This window comes from Antedon mediterranea, chromosome 9 (assembly GCF_964355755.1).
Source record: "Antedon mediterranea chromosome 9, ecAntMedi1.1, whole genome shotgun sequence".
NCBI classification, from domain to species: Eukaryota; Metazoa; Echinodermata; class Crinoidea; order Comatulida; family Antedonidae; genus Antedon; species Antedon mediterranea.
In genome coordinates, this window is record NC_092678.1 from 24,666,979 (window position 1) to 24,690,511 (window position 23,533).

At 33.0% G+C, this 23,533-nt stretch overlaps 1 protein-coding gene across 1 annotated transcript in view; it reads right to left on the bottom strand.

The window, feature by feature from the left end:
• The window catches only part of LOC140058351 (A disintegrin and metalloproteinase with thrombospondin motifs 9-like), a 65,859-nt gene that overhangs the window by 10,428 nt on the left and 31,898 nt on the right, over positions 1 to 23,533 (bottom strand). The window contains exons 7-28 of the mRNA XM_072103914.1: positions 22,464 to 22,576; positions 18,416 to 18,456; positions 17,794 to 17,899; positions 13,522 to 13,680; positions 10,676 to 10,814; positions 10,302 to 10,403; positions 9,856 to 10,065; positions 9,474 to 9,591; positions 9,092 to 9,228; positions 8,652 to 8,769; positions 8,314 to 8,421; positions 7,789 to 7,955; positions 7,497 to 7,620; positions 6,588 to 6,711; positions 6,005 to 6,218; positions 4,809 to 4,970; positions 4,215 to 4,379; positions 3,710 to 3,925; positions 3,445 to 3,612; positions 3,005 to 3,196; positions 2,696 to 2,839; positions 2,080 to 2,250 (exon numbers count right to left, since the gene is read on the bottom strand). Coding sequence (XP_071960015.1) covers positions 2,080 to 2,250; positions 2,696 to 2,839; positions 3,005 to 3,196; positions 3,445 to 3,612; positions 3,710 to 3,925; positions 4,215 to 4,379; positions 4,809 to 4,970; positions 6,005 to 6,218; positions 6,588 to 6,711; positions 7,497 to 7,620; positions 7,789 to 7,955; positions 8,314 to 8,421; positions 8,652 to 8,769; positions 9,092 to 9,228; positions 9,474 to 9,591; positions 9,856 to 10,065; positions 10,302 to 10,403; positions 10,676 to 10,814; positions 13,522 to 13,680; positions 17,794 to 17,899; positions 18,416 to 18,456; positions 22,464 to 22,576 — 3,198 coding nt within the window. The remainder of the gene's footprint in view (positions 1 to 2,079; positions 2,251 to 2,695; positions 2,840 to 3,004; positions 3,197 to 3,444; positions 3,613 to 3,709; positions 3,926 to 4,214; positions 4,380 to 4,808; positions 4,971 to 6,004; positions 6,219 to 6,587; positions 6,712 to 7,496; positions 7,621 to 7,788; positions 7,956 to 8,313; positions 8,422 to 8,651; positions 8,770 to 9,091; positions 9,229 to 9,473; positions 9,592 to 9,855; positions 10,066 to 10,301; positions 10,404 to 10,675; positions 10,815 to 13,521; positions 13,681 to 17,793; positions 17,900 to 18,415; positions 18,457 to 22,463; positions 22,577 to 23,533) is intronic.

Here is a 23,533-nt window from a genome sequence, read left to right on the forward strand (position 1 = left end):
ATCTAACACAACTCATTAATTATCATCATAATTTTATATTAAAATAATAATTAAACTGTTTAATATCCTGAGTGAATTACTTAGTTTAATTTAAGTTTCATAATTAAATTAATTAAATCATACATGTTTACCTATGTTTTCAATATATAGTTCCAAATGATCCCAACAACTAAGTATCCACCCGGCACAACTTATCTACTTTCCCATAGATAGACAATCTGTCTTACAGACCTCTTAGGCTAACAGAGTCATACCCTGTAAGCTAACTGATCAATTAATTTAGCTTACAGACCTCTTAGGCTAACAGAGTCATACCCTGTAAGCTAACTGATCAATTAATTTAGCTTACAGACCTCTTAGGCTAACAGAGTCATACCCTGTAAGCTAACTGATCAATTAATTTAGCTACCTTTTATAATGAAGAAAATTAAGTGTGTCGCACGGACCCAAACTCTAAGGATATTGGAGGTAATCTCTTCCTCCTAGAAAATAAGTAATGAATGATTACAGTATGAGCTGCACAGATGCTAAGTTGAAATGCTAACCTTTTAACTAGACATATCCAGGTGTTAAGCAAACTGTGCTAAACCTTACCTCACTTTATGCAGAGCAGAGTTTATACAAGCAGCACCACCCAGTGAGAACAGCGTAATTCACTATGACCTTTCACTATACTTCTTATGATATCATCTATCACTTACAATATTAAGTTATCACAGTCAGACTATACGATCAGATCACAACGATTGATAATTTATAGGTCCGCACTCATAAATGTTGCAAAGGTGGGACACATGAATGTTATGAGCAAAGGTGGGAAACATGAATGTTATGGGAGGACATGTGTCGGATGATTTCTTCTACCTAGTATAGAGCATATTTTTGGGCCGCACCTTCAGTTGCAATTAAGAGTTGAGTGTATAGATACATAGGCCCTATAGCATACCAATAATTAGGAGTAACCTTCTGAAACAAACAAAATAGACTATGTACACTACTGGACACATTAATTTAAATACTGGCAAAAAAAGTTTTATCAGTAAACATTTAAATTACTTAACAATTAACTTCCACTTTACTGCAGCTCTAGGAATGTTTTTTTATTTATTTCATTATATTTATTATAAATAAATATTAATTTATTAATCAAAAGGCAGATTACTGAATGAAATGACAATGATGTGGGTATCAGTGGCTGGATCTTAATGCAGATACAAAAAAAAAAGCAATGAAAAAATGACAATGCTGTGGGTATCAGTGGCTGGATCTCAATGGAGATACAAATAAAATAAGCACTGAAAAAATGACAATGCTGTGGGTATCAGTGGCTGGATCTCAATGGAGATACAAAATAAAATAAGCACTGAAAAAATGACAATGCTGTGGGTATCAGTGGCTGGATCTCAATGGAGATACAAAATGACAATGCTGTGGGTATCAGTGGCTGGATCTCAATGGAGATACAAAATAAAATAAGCAAAAATCTAAATCAAAACAATAAAGTAAAACAGCCAGAAAGAAATTGCAGAGTTTTTGGGTAACAGTAGCTCTTGCTCAGTGAAAGATTAGTAACAGTGTATTCTTAGGAGCAAGTTGGCTGGTATTAAAAGTCTTTTATCGGTATTATACAGAGGTTATTAATCTCTAGCAAAATAATGATACAGTTAAGTAAATAATTAATAACATTTTAAATAATTAATAAATAAAGCTAATTCATTGTAGCACCAATTTTCATGAAATTAAGAAGATTTGATTTATATAAATCCAATAAATATGCAGTGATAAATATATCGCAATAAAGAATCAAAGTGTACAAATTATACATTACATTGTTCATTAGGATGTATTTAGCCAATCAGCACACATGTATTGTATTCATTAGGATGTATTTAACCAATCAGCACACATGTTTTATAAATTCAGAACAGACACGATAGAGGGCACACTTTTACTTTACCTAACTTTATAAAATTTTCTGACAAAACTAATTATTGTTATTTCAATTTTAAAATATACATACGTAGACAACTAATTCTCAAATTCACATAAATTAACAAATAAATTAATTGGCTATCCTACCGAAGACCATGGATCTCTCCTCCAGGAGTTAGTACAAGGTAGTCTGTTGCAGTGTATTGTGTCAGCTGGTCGCTGGCTACTATCGCATCTATCCATATCTATTGTGCTACCATCTTCTGCAACACAAGCTATTACACGTGACTGTTGGCCAGTGCCACAACTCACAGAACACTGAAAATATTAATTAATGTCTTGCATAGAATTTTAAAAATTCTCAATTTAGGCATATTGCTAAGCAGGCCCATAGGTAGGGGGATGGGGGATAGTTTTACGGTTCAAGAAAACCCCTTAACCTAGAGTGACCTGGCTCTGCTAAAAATAACCATAAGTGATTACATTCATTGTCCTTTTTAAAGACTTAGTATATAAGCACGATAAATTATAATTGCCGAGTTTCTCTCTGTTGGATGCATATGAAATAAAAAATAAAAAGATGGCAACCCTGTCATCGAACAAACATTTTAGGTCTATACACAAGATGATCTACATAAACAAAGTTTTAGAAAGACAAGTTTTTGGGAGTGGACTTGTTCTTTGTCATGAGTGTGTCTTAAAACGTAAATATTATAAAGTGAATACAGTGATTCTGGTTATTAAAAAGAATGTCATTTTTTACCTCTCCCCACTCTCCATAATTCCAGGTAGCACATGCATCTGTGTTGCATTTTTGAAGTGTAGTAGGTTTAGTGTTTTGATCACATGATCTTGAATCGCATTTCACTAAGCGTTCTTGAACACCGCCCCCACACGTCCTGGAACACTTCATGAGAAAGAAAACGGTTTAAGTTTTAATATTTTGTTTTCTTATAGAGGGCAGCATACACATTAAACAACAAGTGAGAAGACAGAATTATAAGGTCTACTCTTTTGCCAAAGATGCACATTTTGTTTTGCACTGATTACAAAATAAAACATTTCAACGTACCTCTCCCCATGGTGCAGTCCTCCATTGTGCACTTCCATGTTTCCTCGTCGCCACACAATGTGACAGATGACAGGTCTTCTCTTCTGCTGGTTTGTCGTTAATGTTGCACTCGTTGCCGGACGTTTCTTGGTTGTCACTGTACATACACGCTACATCTCGTCTTTGTGTCCCAGAGCCACAAGATACCGAGCACTGAAAGAAGATTTATAGAACATTCATTTTTATTATTATTGTTGTAAAGTTTATAGTTAACATTGTAATGTGGTTTTAGTAAATTTTGATTGTAGAACGCACCTTCACATCAAAGTGTGCCACTGTTACAAAAGAGTATGTTCAAATAAATTATTATTATTAATATTATAAGTAAATTAATATTTACCAGAGTCTAGGCCTACTGATTATTTTGGAAATGTCTAAACTGAGGTAGAGACTATACTCACCGGTTGCCATGGCCTTGTTCTCCACTGAGGGCACTCTCTCCTGTTGCATTCCTCTTGTGATTCTGGTTGGGCATTTGAGTTGCAAGATGATTCAGGTACTGGATTGTTTTGGTTGTCAAGGCAACTTACTAGACGTGCCCTGGTACCAGTTCCACATGTCACTGAACACTAGATAGAAAATAAATGATTCATTTTTAGCCACGCCACCTTGTAAATTATCCATTAATGTAACACGCAGTAAAATAGAGTAAATAAAATGACTTACAGAGGTCCAGCCTCCAGTTCTCCAGTTGGCGTTTTGTCTTCTAATTATGGGCTTAGCGGTTGTTGTTACAACGATGCATTCTGGTAGACTACATGATCGAGTATCGATAGGTTTCATGGCAGCATTGCATTCCGACTCGTGCGTTGTGCGTCTTGATTCGCCATCTTTACAGCTTACGTGTCTGCGTTTATATCCACTGCCGCATGATACTGAACACTAAGTGAAAACATTTGTTTTTGTTTGTTTTATTCATATATATGTTATGTTTATATTCATACATGCTATATGTGGTTTGAAAAAAAAAAAAAATCCAACTTGATTATCTTTTGGCATATGTATATTATATATAACATATATGTTATAACAATAATGATAACGATAACAATAGCAATAACAATAAATATTACTGTGAACAGGTATTTTTTTAGGTATATTTAGGTATTTTTTAACTGGATGGTGGCACGTAGCAATGCCTTCAAATTAAACAGCAAAATTATCTGCTTACCTGTGACCATTCTTGGGCTTCCCATTCTGGGCAAGCGGACTCTTGGCAAGCTTCTGTATCAACAGGTCGTTGACTCTGGGGACATTGATTGTGACGCACTCGTACTGCGTCGTGCTTACAGATCACATGACGCCGTTTAATCCCTGAACCACATGTCACAGAACACTGCAAATACAAGTAAAACTTTATTGTTTTGATTTAGCTTTTTTCTTATTTTATTTTGTATCTCCATTGAGATCCAGCCACTGATACCCACAGCATTGTCATTTTGTATCTCCATTGAGATCCAGCCACTGATATCCACAGCATTGTCATTTTTTCAGTGCTTATTTTATTTTGTATCTCCATTGAGATCCAGCCACTGATACCCACAGCATTGTCATTTTGAATCTCCATTGAGATCCAGCCACTGATACCCACAGCATTGTCATTTTGTCAGTGCTTATTTTATTTGTATCTCTATTGAGATCCAGCCACTGATACCCACAGCATTGTCATTTGTTCAGTTATTTGGATTTATATTTAAAAGTGAATACAATTAAACTATATTCTCTTCAATTTGATGATGTTTTCCTAATTCTAGGCCAAACTTACGGAACTCCAAGCTGCAGGTACCCATTCTGCACATGGTCCTACGTTGCATGTCTGCACCACAACCCGTTTTGAACTATCACATCTACTCCCCCTTGAACCTCTGGAAGAGTCACTACAATATGCACTTCGTCTCTGTGTACCACGTCCGCAAGTCCGTGAACACTAAATATTAAGGAATATGTAAAATACTTTTGTTTTAAATAAGAGACAAATCAATTTCTAATGAAAATCTTAAAGAAATGAGACAAATAAATTATCTAAATAACCACCTGACATTTACAAATTAACACAATTTACACACACAAAAACAATACTGAATAAAAAAAGAAATACAATCAATTTAATATTAGTGAATATATAGCCCAGAACCCAATACAAAAAGACATTCAAGAAAACATAAAAACAACATAATAAAATCCTAGATAGATATAAATCTGTGGAAAACCCCAATTCAATGTGGAAAATCCCATTTGCATTACTCTACAGTATATTATGGGGAAAACCCCAAGTGGGATTTTCAACATAGTGGAAAACCCCAATAACATCTCACAAAAACAATACAACAGAAAAACCAAGCAAAAAACCATAAAACAGAAAAAAACAATAAAAGAGAAAAAACCAATTTAAAAAAACACAGAAAACCCAAGCAAAAAACATAAAAACCAACAAAACGGAAAAACAGGAACAAAAAAATTAAGGATGATCATAGAGAAGCAAGATAGTTGAACATAAAGCACAAATGAAAGCTATACTTACAATTGGGTCCTAAATGAAGCATTCTTATGCACAAGCAGATATATAAATGTTAGTTATTAAAAACCTTTCTTTTTAAAATTAATTTTAGCAAATATATTTTAAATATTATGTTGAAGCATACAGAAAGACAATGCAATATGACATTTAAGATCACTGCTTGTGTGATATCAGGGCTAGTTTAGTAAAGCATGGTTGCCACTAGAATGCAACACAACAACGTATTGATGCAAAGTGCTGTATTGCATAAATACATGTAGAAACCAATGACGCAACAGTGCTGCAGACATAGCGGGTTTGATTTCAAGCAGGTTAAACGCAATTACTGGAAGGGCATTTTCTTATGTTGCGTAGTTTGTGTACGTTGCATTGGTAGTGGGAACCAAGTTTAAGCAAATTATTATTTAGTATAAACAATTAAACAAAATAAGTTGATAGCCTACCTCAGACCAGCGCGAGTAAATCCATGTTGCAGTTTGAACGCATTCTCCATAACACCCAACTCTCTCCGGTGGTTTTGGCAGATGTGTACAGTTGCCGTTGCCAACGATGCTGCCAGAGCTGCGATGTTTCTGCATCTTGATGCATTTTATTGTTCTCATCTTCTCTCCTGACCCGCATGATGCTGAGCACTCGCTCTCCCAAGTTTTTTCCCAGCTGAAACATGTTAAAAAATTATGCTAATTAATGATGAAGCAATCTATATTTCAATAAACAAACCAGTCCATCTCAATGTTACCCCAGTTTAAATGGGACCTTTTCTCAATCCTAGTATAGCTTAATTACAGCTGCAAATAGAATATAACACCTAACAACCAGAGCCTATTAAAAACTAATATATGCTTTAAGCTCTCTCTACACTATCAAACTACTTTGAAAAATAAAAGTGTGATGCACCCAAATGGTAGTGATATGCCCATATATAGGCACAGCACATTCTGTTGTCACACGAAGTTTGATAGTGTAGACAAGGCTTTAGATACACAACACAGACCAATGCAATAGTTTCAATAACAACCCTCATACCTTAAAGTACACTTTGAATTACAGTTGGACGTGATTGGTTGAGGCTTGTTGCCCGAGCAAAAGGATAAATTCACTTGTTTTCTATCTACTTGTCGTAGACAACGAATCCTTCTACTTTTTTTACCTGAAATGATGCAAGTGTTAGAAAAAAATAATTAAAGAAATGTATTTTAAAATGTACCTACAGAGACTATGATCCACTACTAACATTACACCAGAATGAGGTGACTATGTGAACTATATATCTTTGTCTTCAAATGAGGTTTAAAATATGAGCATTTTGGGTATTATTTTCAAAAAACAGACCATTCATAAACAAATTGAATTCCATTTCAGACGAGACATGGAAATGATATCATGTAATCTGTATGCCCTATGGATAATACAGGATTGTGTTTTAATATCCTATCCAGATTGATATCAGTACTGGTATCATAGGGTTTACATTAGCATGTAACCTACATTATATGATGTAGGCCTAGTGATAGCTTAACTACTGTAAGGTTGACAAGGTCGGTGGCAAAAGGGGGCCTAGACTTGGGTGTTTATGAAGAAACTTCTTGGAGTACAGTGGGCTCTAGGGTAAAGGCCTTCAATTATACTTCAGGATGTCATTTTGGGAAGATTTATTGAATACAAATATTAATGTTTATAAGTTGAATGGTGAGAATATTTCATAAGTTGAAAAATTGACTGCTCTATTTTAACGAGGTAGCGCCGTAGCGTGGCAAAAATTCTCAACATTTTTAAAGAAAGCTGAACGTGCATTAGTATGATCACCATTAGATATCACTTTTCCATGAGATAGGGCGACATGTGATGCCTAATTGACCAATCAAATTGCAAGAATACAATCAGGTATGTTATGATATATATATTATAATATGTATTCTACTATGTGATACTTACCTTTACACAAACTAGTACATGGATTCCACGGACCATACGCATCCCACACATAAACAGATCTACCCTCAACAGGTACTTTGTATTTATAATTTATGTTAGGATCTTTGTTACTAATAGTCAAAAGCTACAAGAAAAAAATGTATCAATAGTTACTTTCTGGTGTGTGGAATAACATTCATATTTATAAAAGAAAGCAATTGTTAAGTGGATTTGTGACTGATGGGAAAATACATTCAAGGCTTAAACAACCAGTCATAATAAAAAGAAAAAGATTATATAGTTAAGTACTTACATAAAGGTTAAGGGGTTGAGGTAGTGGTTTATCACATGTCAGATTCTCCACAGCCATTCCAGCTCCACTGTATGTGATGAATGTATTACCAAATGGTATTGTGCGTTTGGCAGTGCTGATGATGGAGTTACCATTCAGGATCCAGTGATCCGTGCTATTTTTTAAGGCTGTCAAATTCATCAAATTTTAAGTGATTTCAAAGATACATATTGATTTGATTAAAATACCATAATAGTATACACAAAGTCAGTCCACTCTCCCAATACCGAACACTCTTGGGCTGGGCTAACATGTCAGGTTTTCCTGAAATTCTGGTACTCTGAATGTGATTTTAATGGTAAAATGTACCTTTTGGCAAAGTTTCTGTTTTTCCGGAGAGGGTCCAGAATTGGGAGAGTTGACTGTAGTACATATGTACCTGTTGATGTTGATTTTGGTTGAAATAAATTTTCAATTGAAAAATATATACATAAAATAGTATACATAAATATTATACACACTGCAACAAAATCGGAATTTACTTACCTAGATAAATTTCATCGTCCATAATTGTGCCGTACCTCACAGCTAAAGCTGATTGTGTAATCTGTAACTTTAAAGCACCAGCAGGAAACTGGGTCACAAAATTATAACCTGAAAAATTAGCAATCATAAAAAAAATATTATGAAAAAGAAAGAATGATGACAAAACTAAAAGACGTTTATATGGCCTGCTATTGGGAATAATGGCATATGTAGATCCCAAATGACAAAACTGATGAGGAAGGAACAATGAGGGTGGAAGAAAAATGATTATGATAATGATGATGATATCAACAATAATGAAAGGAATGTGTTGAATGATTTTTTATTTGAATACTTACCATATATATTAACATTATACTGGCCTGTCACAGTTCTACACGAATTGTTATCACCACCACAAACACCGCAATCATCACGTTTGGTTTTAGATCCCAAAATATGGTCACATCCTGCTTTCTACATTACGAAGAATATAACAAAAAGAAGAGGGCGCATTAATAGAGGGCAGCAGAAAAAATTATTATGAACAAGAAAGAATGATGACAAAACTAAGAGACGTTTATATGGCCTGCTATTGGGAATAATGGCATATGTAGATCCCAAATGACAAAAATGATGAGGAAGGAACAATCTTAGAAAACTGATAATATATATAATAATAATAATGACTTAAAAATAATTAAATGTGCTGGAAAATTGGGGTGTGTGGTGAAAATTGAAAATTCTGGACGAGGCGAGCACCCTGTATCTACTTTGCACAAATGTTTTTCAAACTAACCCAGCACATGCCCTCTACACATATATCATCTGTATCAGGTCCACAGGATGTGCCGTCTATCACCATTCTTGCTAGTTGGTAGTAATGGGATCGGCCTGCTACTTGGCAATACAGACGACATCTGTCTTTTGCAAGAACTAAAAATATATAGATTTTGTTATTTCCTCCGAGTTTTGAAAGCATAAAAATGTGATGTGCACATATATGGACTTGATGATGTCATATCACTACCATATTTAGGCATATCACTACCATATTTGGACACATCACACTTTTTTTTGTCAAACTAGATTGATAGTGTAGACAGAGCTTAATACAACAGTTATGGGTTTGCTGGGACTAGTTTAGTCTCCAGTAAGTAGATGCTTAGAAAGTGACTTACTACCAGTGTATTTAGGTACCCATCTAACCGCACTGTTTAAGCCATTCACATTGAGATGTCTTCCATTATATGTTGCACACTGCTGGGCTCTGAAATCATCCTGACCATTTCCACAAGGCTAAATGATGATATTGATAAAAGACAGAATTAGCAAATGTTCTATTTCATGGTACTATACTTTTTATTTTATCATACATTGCTCAAATTAGTACTAATTTGCAAAACAATGGCTAGTATAGCTATATTCTGTTTTGTGGGCTAATGAGAAGCTACCACTTTTTAACATCAATGTAATATTTGTACAGCAAATTTAACGTGAATATCATATTCAACGTTAAGCAGTCCATTTCATTGAGATGGAAAAACCAATTTACCAACATACCTTGGTGTTACAAGAGCGATAGCGAGTCCTACGTCCAACACAGTATTTACCACCATATTGCGGTGATGGATTATTACATAAACGACTAGCCTTCTTCACGCCCCCACCGCATGATCGGGAACAGTTTCCGTATGGTTCCCACTTTCCCCAACCGCCATCAATTGGGTTTGGTTCTGGATTCTTTCTTACACACCTTCCTTGGTCACACCACTATTAAAAATAATGTAGAGTGGTTGGTTATATACACAGTATAAAGCTCTGTCTACGCTATCAAACTTTATGTGGGAAAAAAAAAGTGATATGGACACGATGATGTCATATCACTAACATATTTTTTTTTTTTTTTATTACACTTTTTTTGTCAAGCAAGTTTGAAAGTGAAGACAGAGCTTAAGATTGATAATTGTGAAAGATAATAGTAATCAAAGAGCATTCCTTGTTCTTACCGAGTTGTAATTACACGGCGAACCATCGGCCCAGGCCATGTGTTGTGTCCGACAATGGTCAGTGCTTCGGCCAACTGTACACCACAGCTTGTCACAATGACTCTAATTGAAGTAAGACAATTAGACTGATTAGTTATTTAATTAATAGTAGACTCTGGAAGTCACCTTCTTGAATTTAATATCATCCTCATCATGACATCATCATGACATCATCATGACATTCACTGCTGAGCGTTAGAAGCTAATGTTCAGTTTGAAGTTCCCATGTACTTGAAGTTGTCTTTCCACTTTTGGTTCTGTAATCCCCACATTCTTCCAGTAATTTTGATACCTTAATTTAGACACTTTTTCCTGGCCTCTATAGTGGAACTTACCAAATATGGACAAACAATAGAACCGGGTCCATATATCAGCTCACATTGTTTGGTGATACTGTACATCTGTCCCGGCTTCTTTGTTGGCAAAGTTTGAATATCCGTTGGTTTGTTTAGAAGACACTGACCATACCCACGACTAGAAAGAACAACATTTGTTATAAATACAATTTAAAATGATAAGATTTGGTTTAAAAAACGAGGACAAAAGCATGAAACACTTTCTGCTGAAAGTGCAAACTGTCAGGTGACATGAGAACTGGGTCATGAGGCATGCATGCTGTACCAATGTTGTGATACCGGAGCTGCTGTGCCGATGGGGGAAAGGAACATCTTATTTATCATGTCTGAACCCTCCAGATATACATTTATGAGATTCCAATGATTGTCTACCAAACGTAAACTAACCATCATTTCAAAGTTCAAATATCGGTAATATTCAAAAGCTAGAACAATTCATTACTAGAAAATCCATGACCTTTTGAATTAAGGTCACAATCTGTAAAAACTAAACTAGATAATTATTATTACAATGAAGTATCATAGAATTCTTCTAATTTAAGAATAATTGTAATTTAGATCATTACTGAAAACTCTAATTTATTTTAATTAAATTGTTTAATGATCAACAATAAATAAACACATTGAGGACTGAATTGATCACTAAATGGGCATAGATTGATCACTAAATGGGCATAGATTGATCACTAAATGGGCATAGATTGATCACTAAATGGGCATAGATTGTGAATACGCACAAACCAAGATTCTTGCAGAAAAAATATATTAATGGTAAATTCTCAAGTAAGTTATTAATGTTGTAAGGTAACCCAGAATCAACATTGATGGATACGTCTCTGGCGTGACGTGGGTCAAATGTCATTTACACTATTTATGTTTAATGGAATAGATTGTAGATACAACCGACTTTGTCAAAATATATAAATGATCTTATACAGCGTCTAGCGACTTAACTATTCCATATCCACTTGTGTGGCTTCTTACAGGATTCAATAATTTCAATCATGATGCCATAAAAACTAAACATAACATTTGGTGAAAAAAATAATTAAAACTTTAAAAAAAAATGTATTAACTGTGTTAAAAGACATAACACTGACATCAAATTTTCCAATTTCAAAGAAATTACTGTCCGGCATCATAGAGCTCCGTCGCTTTAGCCCAAGGCTAGTTTTCTTAGCTTGGTATGAGCAAGGCAACAAAAGGCCTAAACTCTATTTCAAAGACCACCTCAAACTCTGAAAACCTTGGGAAAGCTAATAGGTATCTGTGAGGCCATTAGGTCCAGGTGTGTATTGTTGTGTAAGATACAGCCTGAGGTGTTGGGGGATGCAACAAGCAATGACTCCTTACACTGAATCGGGTCAAATAAGTATTACAAGGTCACAAAAAAATGAAATCACAAAATCAATGATCTAATAGACTATTAAGATAAAATGGAGGAACATGCAATCTTCATTCTGTCATACTGAAGAATCAATATTTAATATTCATCATACATTTATCTCATCATTTAAGACCAACAAGAATTATTTAAAAAAAAGTAAGATTTGAAAAGCTGGTTCCAAACCAATTGGTGCTTGTGTGCAAAAAACGGCGTAAGATTAAAGGTCATATCAGTGCATTAATTATTAGTATGCGTTTTACTGGTGTGTATATTACAGAATAAAAATTATTTGTTAATTAAATTAAAAGGATGGGAATAACTTAGATTTGGGTTCCCAATGTTATACAATAAAGTACTTAAACATGATACAGTTCATAGTGGCAAGAATTTCTAGGATGTGAACGAGAAATAAAAAATAAACAATGAAAAAGTAGGTTTGAAAATGAAAACAAGTATATGCAATAAATGAGTATAGCAACTTATAAGCTGTCTGTCTGGTAAAGTGTGGACAGACAAGTTAGCTCCAACCCTAACCTACTTCTAAGTATAATGCAACAGGACTTAAGTAACCTACATTTAACTGGCAGAGAATCTCACAGAATGCCTCTGGAAAAATTACAGAATGCAACAAAAGGCACACACTACTGACTCAATAAACGAAAGAAATAACATCACTTGGCTTGTTTTCTTTATAAGTTAATTATTTTGATGGTTAGCTCTGTGTCACATATTTCCCTCTAATGACCTAATAAGCAGTATTAAGTAGGGCGTAATGCATGTATTATTATAACTTTTAAAACTACCTCTGGGCTTGAAAGAATGTAACAAACCATGTTGTTTATGAAATGAAGTTACAAAACCCTGGATGTTCATTGAGGCCTATTATACAATTTCAACTTTCTTATATCCTGTTTTTTACCTCATTGTAGTCTGGCCTAAACCTGGGGCCTAAACCAATACATTAATGTTACCCTGGTATCTTTGATACATTAATGTCACCTTTATCACCATTTCTGTGCATCATCACCATCATACTGCTGCATTCTTTATGTTATATACTGTCCTACGCAACTATTTCAAACAATTAATGTATCTCTCTTATCATGCAACCAAATTCTTCATGTTGTCTATCGCTGTACATACAATCGTATATCTCTCATCTTTAATACTCTTCCATTACTTAACAATTTTTCAAAACAGTAATGTTTTGTCTTTTGCTCTTAAATTACTTAAGTAGTGTCTTTATTTATTTAGATAATCTTTTCTTTACATTTAAGTATTTAAGTAGTGTCTTTATTATTTTTACATTTGTCTACTTGAGTTAAGTCACGCTAGAGTATATAAATGTGTCTATAGACTAAACAACATTGTTAGCCTATTTAAATCAATAACCCAGTTTTTAATAATCGAAAAGCATTAAATAAACATTATCACTTACTCAAGGAAGTCGGTGATAAGTTTTCTGCTACACCTCGACCACGTCCACGGGCTATTGTCATCGGAATTGAGTGTTGGCGCCATCATGTTGTATTTCCCCGCCATGTGCTCGGGGAATTCTTTTTTACACTTAAAACTATCATCATGAGGTAGATTGAATCTGAAAAAAAAATAATTTGTAAATTAAAATATTGTAAATCAAGAAAAACGCTTTTTATGAATTTGAATTTTAACTTGACTGATAAATAAATAAAGGGCAGAGGTTATATACATGCGTATATAGTTAAGTATACAATTCACAAATTGTTCAAATTAGAAACTGACATATTGTGATGCAGGAACTGGCTAAAATAACATGTAAAATTAGGACATCTGCCAGCAACGGTCAGCTGGTCAAAGTGTATGGCACAACTTGATAATTGTCAGCTGGACAAGCAGTGACCGACAGACCAGCACTCACACAGCATGCACATTACAATGTTAGAAGTTGCCTACATGTTTTTCAGCTGTAGTGTACGGTCAAGCCTGCACAAATCCTAAACTGACCAGTATTAACAGCAGGAACATTAAAGTATAGGAACTACCCTACAAGCTTTTCAGCTGTTACGGGGTGTGAACACTTTAGCACACCTGATCCATCTAGTGCTCCCTCATTGCGGAACAGGGCTCCCTCTTGAGATCAAGCAGCTAGGTCAATCAGGGAAATGTGAGTGAGGGTCAAATTCAAAACTCACTATAGTAGTTACTACTACTGTCTATCTCTTGTTTAATGTACCAAATGATATTACTTTTATGGTCAAAAGTGCTAGTACCAAATGTTTGTATTTAAGCTTCCATTAGATATTAAATGAAAAACATCATCTGCTGACCTACCTTGACCTAGAAGGCTCTAATGTTAAATTTAATGAGTTAATAACCGATTAAATGTTAATTAGAGCATAAAGACGGCGAATGTGACACGCAGTGCGGCAAACATTATTACCATCTACCCTCAATTGACTCAATGTGTAAAGTGGTCAAACCCCTACTGGCCAGTAAGGACATTATCATCATTGATTTGACCATTAGCATTGACCATTACATCATGTTTTGTTCTAGGACTTAAAAAACTTATACTCGAATGTTTGAAAATGAAATTGTCTAACCACCCTTATAAACATTTATCTAAGACTAATTAGTACAGTTTAAAGTATTTAGATAATTAATAAGTAAATGCCTCTTCCTTGATCTCTTCCTTTAAGCTATATGACTTAGACATGACTTGCATGCCTTGAGCACTCTTGAGGGGTATGTGCGCTATATAAATCTATATTATTATTATAGACATCCTACAACTAAAACCAATAATTACTCCTAAATCAAAATGGTCTAAATTACTTGTAATGTTTACTTATATACAAACTTGTTTATTTAAAAATTATTCCGGAGAATAGAAGGATTTTCATTAAAAGTTTTATGAATATAAAATGGTTTAAATTAAGTTTGGCAATGGCAACAGACATCCCACTATTAAGATCCATGGTGTCAAGCAATCAAATAAACCATGTTCTCATAATAATAAACTTAACATTAAGTTTAGACTCAAAGTTTGGCCATGGACAATTAGATGTTATTCATTATCAATTTTAACCTTCATCTAAATTTATAAATAAGACATTTTCCTTGATTCAAGATCTACTCTGAAGGTGGTATTATGAGAATTAATAATAAACATACTGTGTTGTACAAGCATAGCACCTCAATAAATTGCACAAGAAAGATGGTGTGATATGTAAAGATGATATACTAATGACTTTACATTATTTATGTCTTTTATGTTAGTTATAGTATAACAAATTTAAATAACTTTGAGGAGGTAGTAGGCTCTGTATAATTGAGCCTGGTAAAGCCTTTATTCTACTATTACCACTACCCACATCTTTTCCAATTGTTTATATTTCTTGGCAACATTATCACGTAGGGAATTTTACAATTCCAAAGATATGTTTAACTGGTTTTAAATCCATAGAGTACCCTATGCCAAGTACAACAGTATGAGCTAATCACTTTTTTTTCCTTTGTTTTTAATTAGTCTGATGAAAAGGGAGGATACTTGTATAAAATTACCGAAAGGAAATCCAATCGCCAAGTTGGTTTGTTTATTTCAATTTAATACATTTTAAGTGTTTTCTCTTTTCCTGAAGAGAAAGTTTGAAGGACAAATTACGCCCAACAGAACAAAGTTCTCATCATTCCGACGAAAAATAAGAGAAAAACAGGAAACATGAAAGAAATGCAATGTTGACAGTTAAAACTCATATATTGTACTTTCATTGGAAAATTAAAACTTTATTTCTTGTGAAAGTTCACGACTTTAGTTTCATTTTATAGTAAAACTTTGAACCACACAAAAAAACCTCCATCAAACTTTGATTTACTTTATTTGTTTTATTGCTTTGACTACTGTAATGTCAACAAGAATTTCAGAAATAATAGCCAAATAACATTTCTTTTATTTTTTTAATGTTGTGAACCACTATTGTTTAATTTATCGCTTGATAAAACTTTTAGCAAACAAAGCCATAAAGTTTGAGATATGACATGAAAAATGTTCACAGTCTGAATGGTTTGGTTTACTGTGTGTTTATACCAAGTTTAATTGCTATAAATATCACCTAATAACTTCATCAAAATATTTCATTTAATGTTGAGGTTATTGTTTGAATGAAAAGTTTATTCTATAGAAAAAGAGGTAGACCAACTAAATAGATCCCTAGTAGAGATGGATTAATGGAATAGATCCCTAGTAGAAATGGATTACTGGAATAGATCTCTAATAGAGGTGGATTAATGGAATATATCCCTAGTAGTAGAGGTGGGTTAATGGAATAGATCCCTAGTAGAGATGGATTATTGGAATAGATCCCTAGTAGAGATGGATTAATGGAATAGATCCCTAGTAGAGATGGATTAATGGAATAGATCCCTAGTAGAGGTGGATTAATGGAATAGATCCCTAGTAGAGATGGATTAATGAAATAGTTCACTAGTAAAGGTGGATTAATGGAATAGATCCCTAGTAGAGATGGATTAATGGAATAGATCCCTAGTAGAGATGGATTAATGGAATAGATCCCTAGTAGAGATGGATTAATAGAATAGTGGTAGACTATTATATCCTAGCAATGGTGTACTGTAGACTTAATTACAAATGAATACCCTGATAGTTCAGCTTTTCTCATGCCACATGATCACACAAGGGCATTATACGGAGATTAATAAAACTTGTTATTTTGTTGGCAAAGAAAATTCAGGGTGGCAAACCACAAAGTATATTGTTGTACCTTCATGTGTGTGCATTATTCCATTGAAAACAAACAGTTACTCTTCTTTCTATAAATCTAATTCTAGGTTAACATATCTGTAAGGTTAATTCTATCATGAGAACGTTTTACCAGTAATGGGTGTAACCACTAACTAATATCCAGGGGCGTATGAAAGATATTAAGATAGAGGGGTGCAAGCCTAGATGGATTTGGGATTACCTAGAGCTCTGAGACCAGCATGGGGTAACATCTCAGTGGAATATAACACTCATCTGTACTAACAATTCTGCCTAATCTTTTTCTTATTATTATTCATATGTTTTACCAATTTATGTGCTATATATATATATATTATTTTTGTAATATGATTTGACAATACAAGTTTAAGAATGTATTTACAGCCAACTTTGAATTGAATGTCTTTCAAAAAAATTATTTACAACTAAAAAAGATAATTTATAAAAGACAACCGGCTACTATGGCATTTTTTGGAAATCTACCAAATAAAAATGTCTCCTGAAGTTTCTTTTCTTGGTTAAAACATCAAACACATATTTAATGTTGCCAAATTTCTTAGAATTAGATCCCACAACATATATTTGTTTAGTAATAAATATACTACAACGAATGCCAACAACAAAAAAAGAAGAAGTTGAATAACACACTGACTTTGTGATTCTACAATGATTGTAAGCTACGTCCAAGTTTGTGAACTAAATGCTGAACTAATACTTACACATTTCCAAGTTCGTGGATATCGTAAATGCTGAACTAATACTTTAACATGCCCCAATTCGTGAACTTAGTAATTGCTGAACTAATACTTACACATGTCCAAGTTTGTGAGCTATGGTAAATGCTGAACTAATACTTAAACATGTCCAAGTTTGTGAACTTAGTAAATGCTGAACTAATACTTAAACATGTCCAAGTTCATGAACTATAGTAAATGCAGAACTAATACTTACACATGTCCCAATTCGTGAGCTATGGTAAATGCTGAACTAAGTCCATTGTCTTCTACTATAGAGCAACTTCTCTCTGGATCACATACAGTGCCTAACTCAGCTAGACCTGTTATTGTCAATATACAAATAATTATTATATATATAATGATTAGAATTACTATATAAAATATATAGTTTTACTCTTTATGTTGCAGGAAATGACCCATAGATATTGTGTCATTGGTCATGGTCTTGACCGAAAATCCACCAAAAATGTTGTGGAATTCAGTGAGGAAGCACATCCCTATATGATGTAAACTACTATAGCTGCTTCCTATTATTGGCAAGCTAGTACATAGTCCAATTGATATACCGGTAAGAAGTTTTTACAGTACTTATAAACTTTCTTCTGCAAAAATAGACAGAGGAAAGCAATCAAATATTTGTAGGCAGTGGGAATAGTACCCTTTTCCCATTGCCTAACAAGATTAAAAAGTTACACACACTGGGTGTAACACTAGCGTTTTATATTAAGTGTGCCCCAGTGTATGTAAACTGACTCCAGGCAATGTGAAACGGCTATAAGAATGCAGGAGCAGGTCCAATAAATTTCTCTAAATTTCTAATTTAAAAATGTTTTTACCAAGTGTTGCACAATCAGATGAAGAACGACAAATATCAAGCCTGAAAAAATAAAAAGATTAAAAATCAAATAGAAAATAAATTAATAAAGAATATGAAACAGTTTATTAAAAATTAATGATATTTAAAACATAGTAATTATATTAAATATTCAGCTTACTGATAATAAATTAATTACATATTATAAGTTAACATTTTTATATTCACTAAAATTAAATTAAATGAAATAAAATAATTTAGTAATAATATATAAGCATAATATTTTTAAAGCATCATAATATAAACAATTAAATATTTGTTTACACTATTTGAATACAATAAAATAGTTAGTTTTAATTACACATAACTTGAGTTATTAGTAAAATATTTTGAAAATTGGTGTCTTTTATTGAACAAAGTTAAATATCAATCTAAGTTCATTAACTTAAATTTAGATTATGTGATAACTTAACATCATTAATAAGAATATTTGTTATTCTGATTGGTAGCTAAGTATGAATTTAACATCATTAATAAAGGTAAAAATCACAATTTAAAGGGCAATTAATTGGCCATTAGATTCCCAAAGCCAGAATCATACATCATTAGCATCCATTTTTGGTTGGTATTGTAACAAAATATATTTTTAAAACTACAAAACATTTATAATTATTAAATATAAACAAATTATTATCTCTATACAATTAGTACTGCAATCATTTATTAACATTAGTTGTTAAAGTTTATGTTCAATTTTAAAGAAGCAAATTATTAAATATTATTTAAAAATTTGTTAAAATACATCACATAAATTACATTCTAAACAGTAATTATTAGATTTTATATGATTATTGATTAAATATAAAACTTATATAACAAAGTGTCTCTTTTCTCTCCTATAATAATAGGAAGATTTTGCTTTTCGACGACCAACCTACGTTATATGGTAGGTGTCTGAGAACGCCAAATTAAACCATAAATTGATTGATTGATCCGCCTCACACATTTATTTATGATATACAATATATTTTTTTCAATAACTTTTTTAAGCTTTCTCTCTGTAATGTTGACGTGTACATTATTTAAATACTAAACACCCATCTTTACCCTTTCAGCCAGTATTTTTACACCTTACAATTTTGTAACTCCCTGGTGGAATCACTAACTTATATAGAACTCTCTGGTGCCATATCGGTGTAATAAATTGCATTTAATCTGTCAGCTGGAAGTTGACAGCTGGGGAAGGGGGGGGGGGGGGATGGGCAAGCTATTGATCAAATAAAGATTCTTAATCTTTTAAAGTAAACCATTAAAATTATCTTAACTTGCCTTAAAGGAATTTCTTAAGAGTTCTTTAAAAGCAATCAAAACTACTACTGACTAGTGACTACAATCCTGAAGCTTGATAATGCAAGGAAAAGTGATCAGTATTTTTATGGGTTAAATTCTGGATGGTGGCCAGGTTTGATAGCCTGCCTACTGCTGTTATTCATTCATAATATAATTTGCTAATAGCAGACATAGGAAGGCAAACTAGTTACCTGCAGTTTAACATTAAATTGTAGTCTAAAGCTCTGTCTACACTATCAAACTTAATGTAACAAAAAAGTGTGATGATGTGCCCAAATATGGTGATGATATGCCCAGATATGGTAGTATGTGCATATATGGGAACATCACAGTTTTTTGTGACATAAAGTTTGATAGTGTAGACAGAGCTCCGGCTATACTATATTAATTATGACATTTTATCTAAATGTAGTCTAAGCTACATTATGACATTGGCAGTATTCTCATTTGACATTACGTACACCAAACATACATTATATACTACCGCAATTTTTCTTACATTTTTCTCACAACTGAAATCCGGGATAACTCTGAAGTTAACAGAGAAACAGAATGCAATTAATGTTCAGTATAAACAACATTTAAAAACTTAAGTCTTGTGTAAAACTGCACATGTCCTCTAAACCCCACACATCGTATCCAGGGAGTTGCTAACTGCTGGTCTGTACTTAGTATAAACTCAACTTTCATTTCAATTTTAATAGAATCTGACACTAAGATGGTCATCAAGAACCCTTAAGCAATCGGCCAAATGTGACCTTTGACCTAGTATTATGGGATAATATTGCACCTTAGCAAAGAGGTTGACCTATGTGACTGATGTGTGTTGTGATATGATTGAATGAAAAAGATCATCTTATGTGCAGTAGCCTGGGGGTTTGATGAAGCAGTGAGAGGTATCGTAGGTTCCTCGTGGGACTTAGTAGATTCAAACCATTATTTGGAACATATTACTTGAAATGTAAGCCTATTGATGCATGCTACCACATTATTCTAAGTAAAGACCATATCAAAAATGCTATCTGATATTAAATGAAGACATTATAATGAAGAGAAAAACAAAAATTGAAAATCCTCCTAACCTCAAAATGAACTATTATTTGAAATGTAAGCCTATTGATGCCACATTATTCTAAGTAAAGACCACATTAAAAATTCTATCCAATATGCAATAAATCAATCTTCCTTGTTATGTATATGTTTTGAAATTAAATTAACAAAAAAAATCATTCTTCAATTTTTTTTTAAGACCACATCAAAGTAAGGACTCCTGCGTGTAACCACAAAAATGAATAATGTCCTAACAAAGAATTCAGGCCGCATCTAAACGGTTAATTTTTTTTAAAGACAAATTTCAGGCTGGAATGAAACATGAATACAAAACAATTTGAACATTGTAGACAACATTTTTCTTTAAATTATAAAATGCGAAACATAAAAACTAAGAACATTTTACAGAACTGTCAAATGTTGGTTTGCTGTTAAAACAATAATGCTCAATAGTGACCCACTTAAATGTAGAATGAATATAAAATGGTGTGATGGCAGCAGATGTCATATTGCCTTTTATGATTTATCCCCAGAGAGAAGTTAACTATTCCTCTAAAACAGGACTAGTAGTAGGTCAATCTGGAGAAAATAGAAATGAGAGAGAGAGTAAAAAGGGTAAGGAGAATGCAGTAATGGAAAAATAGAAATATTTAAAAGAAGGGATAATGTGTGTGAATGGGTGTTTAAATTTTATGACCGATGAGGATTTATTCTAAACCTATGAATCTAGAGCAAATCCGAATGGGAGAGAGAGTAAAAAGCATAAGGAGAATACAGTTTGGAAATATTGAAAAGAATGGACAATGTGAAGAGGTGCTTAAATGCTATGATCAGCTATCAGGATTTATTCTAAACCTATTGAAAATGTTTCTAGGTCTAAATACATACCATATATTCAGAATTTAATTAAATCTAATGAAATACATGACATAAGAGTTTGTAATATTCTGTAATGATAGTGACATGATTGCCAATATCATGTGCTAATATGAACTTTTTTAAATGCAAGTATTCACTAATATTGCTATGATGTAAAACACACTGAATGAAATATGACATTCAGTGATTAGGTTGTCTTAGATACTATAGCTGCGTATATTAACATATACAGTGTTATGACATCCCAGGTAAGCTGTCAGAGGTTATCAAAAGGTCACCAGTAGGAGTGGGATATACTTTTTAAAAAAAATGAATTGATGATGAATGTAACCTTACTGAAGGAGTTATTTATGTGACTTATTGTAGATCCTCATAAAGTAAGTTATATAAGCGTTTGTATATAAGGATATAACAAAGCATCTTAAACTTAAATTACATACTACACATGCAAAGTACATAATATTATAGTTTGTATTATAAAACACAGCATAATAAATACACAAATATTGATTATTGACATTGTAACAATTTTTACTGAAGCATTATTTTATTAGATCAAACGCAAATTATTTAAAACTTATAGTTAAATTATCAAATACAATAAAAGCATAAAAAATGACATTTAATACACGTACCTGCTTCGGTTAAAACATAAAGCATTTCTAGGTTAAATCCAGAAAGCAGGGAGGGTGGTACACTGGCTTCATGCGTAGGAAAATTCACGCATTTTCTCTACGAATTCTCCTACAATAATTTAAATAGAGATTGCCTACCTGCTAGCGAAGACTGACCTTGTCAAGAGAACCGCAGTGTCATGGTTCGAGTCCACCTTAAGTTCTCGATTTTGCCATTCACAAAATTTGTTTAAGGTTGCCGGCGCATTTGATGAAACTGCTGGACCAAGCTGAGACAGATAAAAAGGAGATAACATAAATGTCAGAGTCATGTAAAATGGTATGATATGATAATTATTAGTAAACAATTAATATATGTAAATATCTTTCATGTTTTGAATAAATCTCAATACACAGTTTATTTTCTTGTTAGCCTTCCCGTTCACTGAAACTTGTGTTTCCCACCCAACAAAAGTGATCATTATTATTGATATATAACATACAATATAGACACAGGTCTGTAATTCTGCCATACATTCATTTTGAAGGTTAGCCTGGGTATAGGTCAAATCATTAACAAATTTCCTGAGATGATATAACTGCAAATGAGCCTAGTAATTAGTTTGTCTCCAATATTTCTTGGCAGTGGAACATTCCAGTAATCATTTGTCAATTAATTATAAAAAGAAATTTAAAATTATTAATTCAAATCTTTTGTCTAACATAGAAGTGTACAAAGGTTATTTACTTTTAAAAGGAGAAGGCGAGCTTCTTTTCATCTTTTTTTAATCTCTCCCCGTTCGAACTTTTAGTGCAAAATCGATTATCTATATGTTTAGTATGTTAGTATACAAATAATGAATGTTTATTAGTGCAATGGTACAAATAATGGCACGAGGTGAATGATGAAAGGTTATATCAACGAGGCAAAAACATTCATTATTTGTTTTATATAACATCTAGACGTTTTTTTTTCGTACACAAAAATGTTTCAAAAAGTACTATTTAACGATCGTTGAATAGTGCGTACTATTGCACGCCATGTGACCCACATTCGTCCAATCAAATGACAGGAATTTATATAGGTGTTATATAATGTGTTTTGTACAATGCACCACTTAAAAATAAGAAAGGGCGTCATTTAGGCCTACTATGCAAATAAACCACCCACATTTTAACCCTTCATTGAATTTGATTTATCCCTTCTACAACAATGTGATCTGCAAGTTTTGTAAAATTTTGTTTTA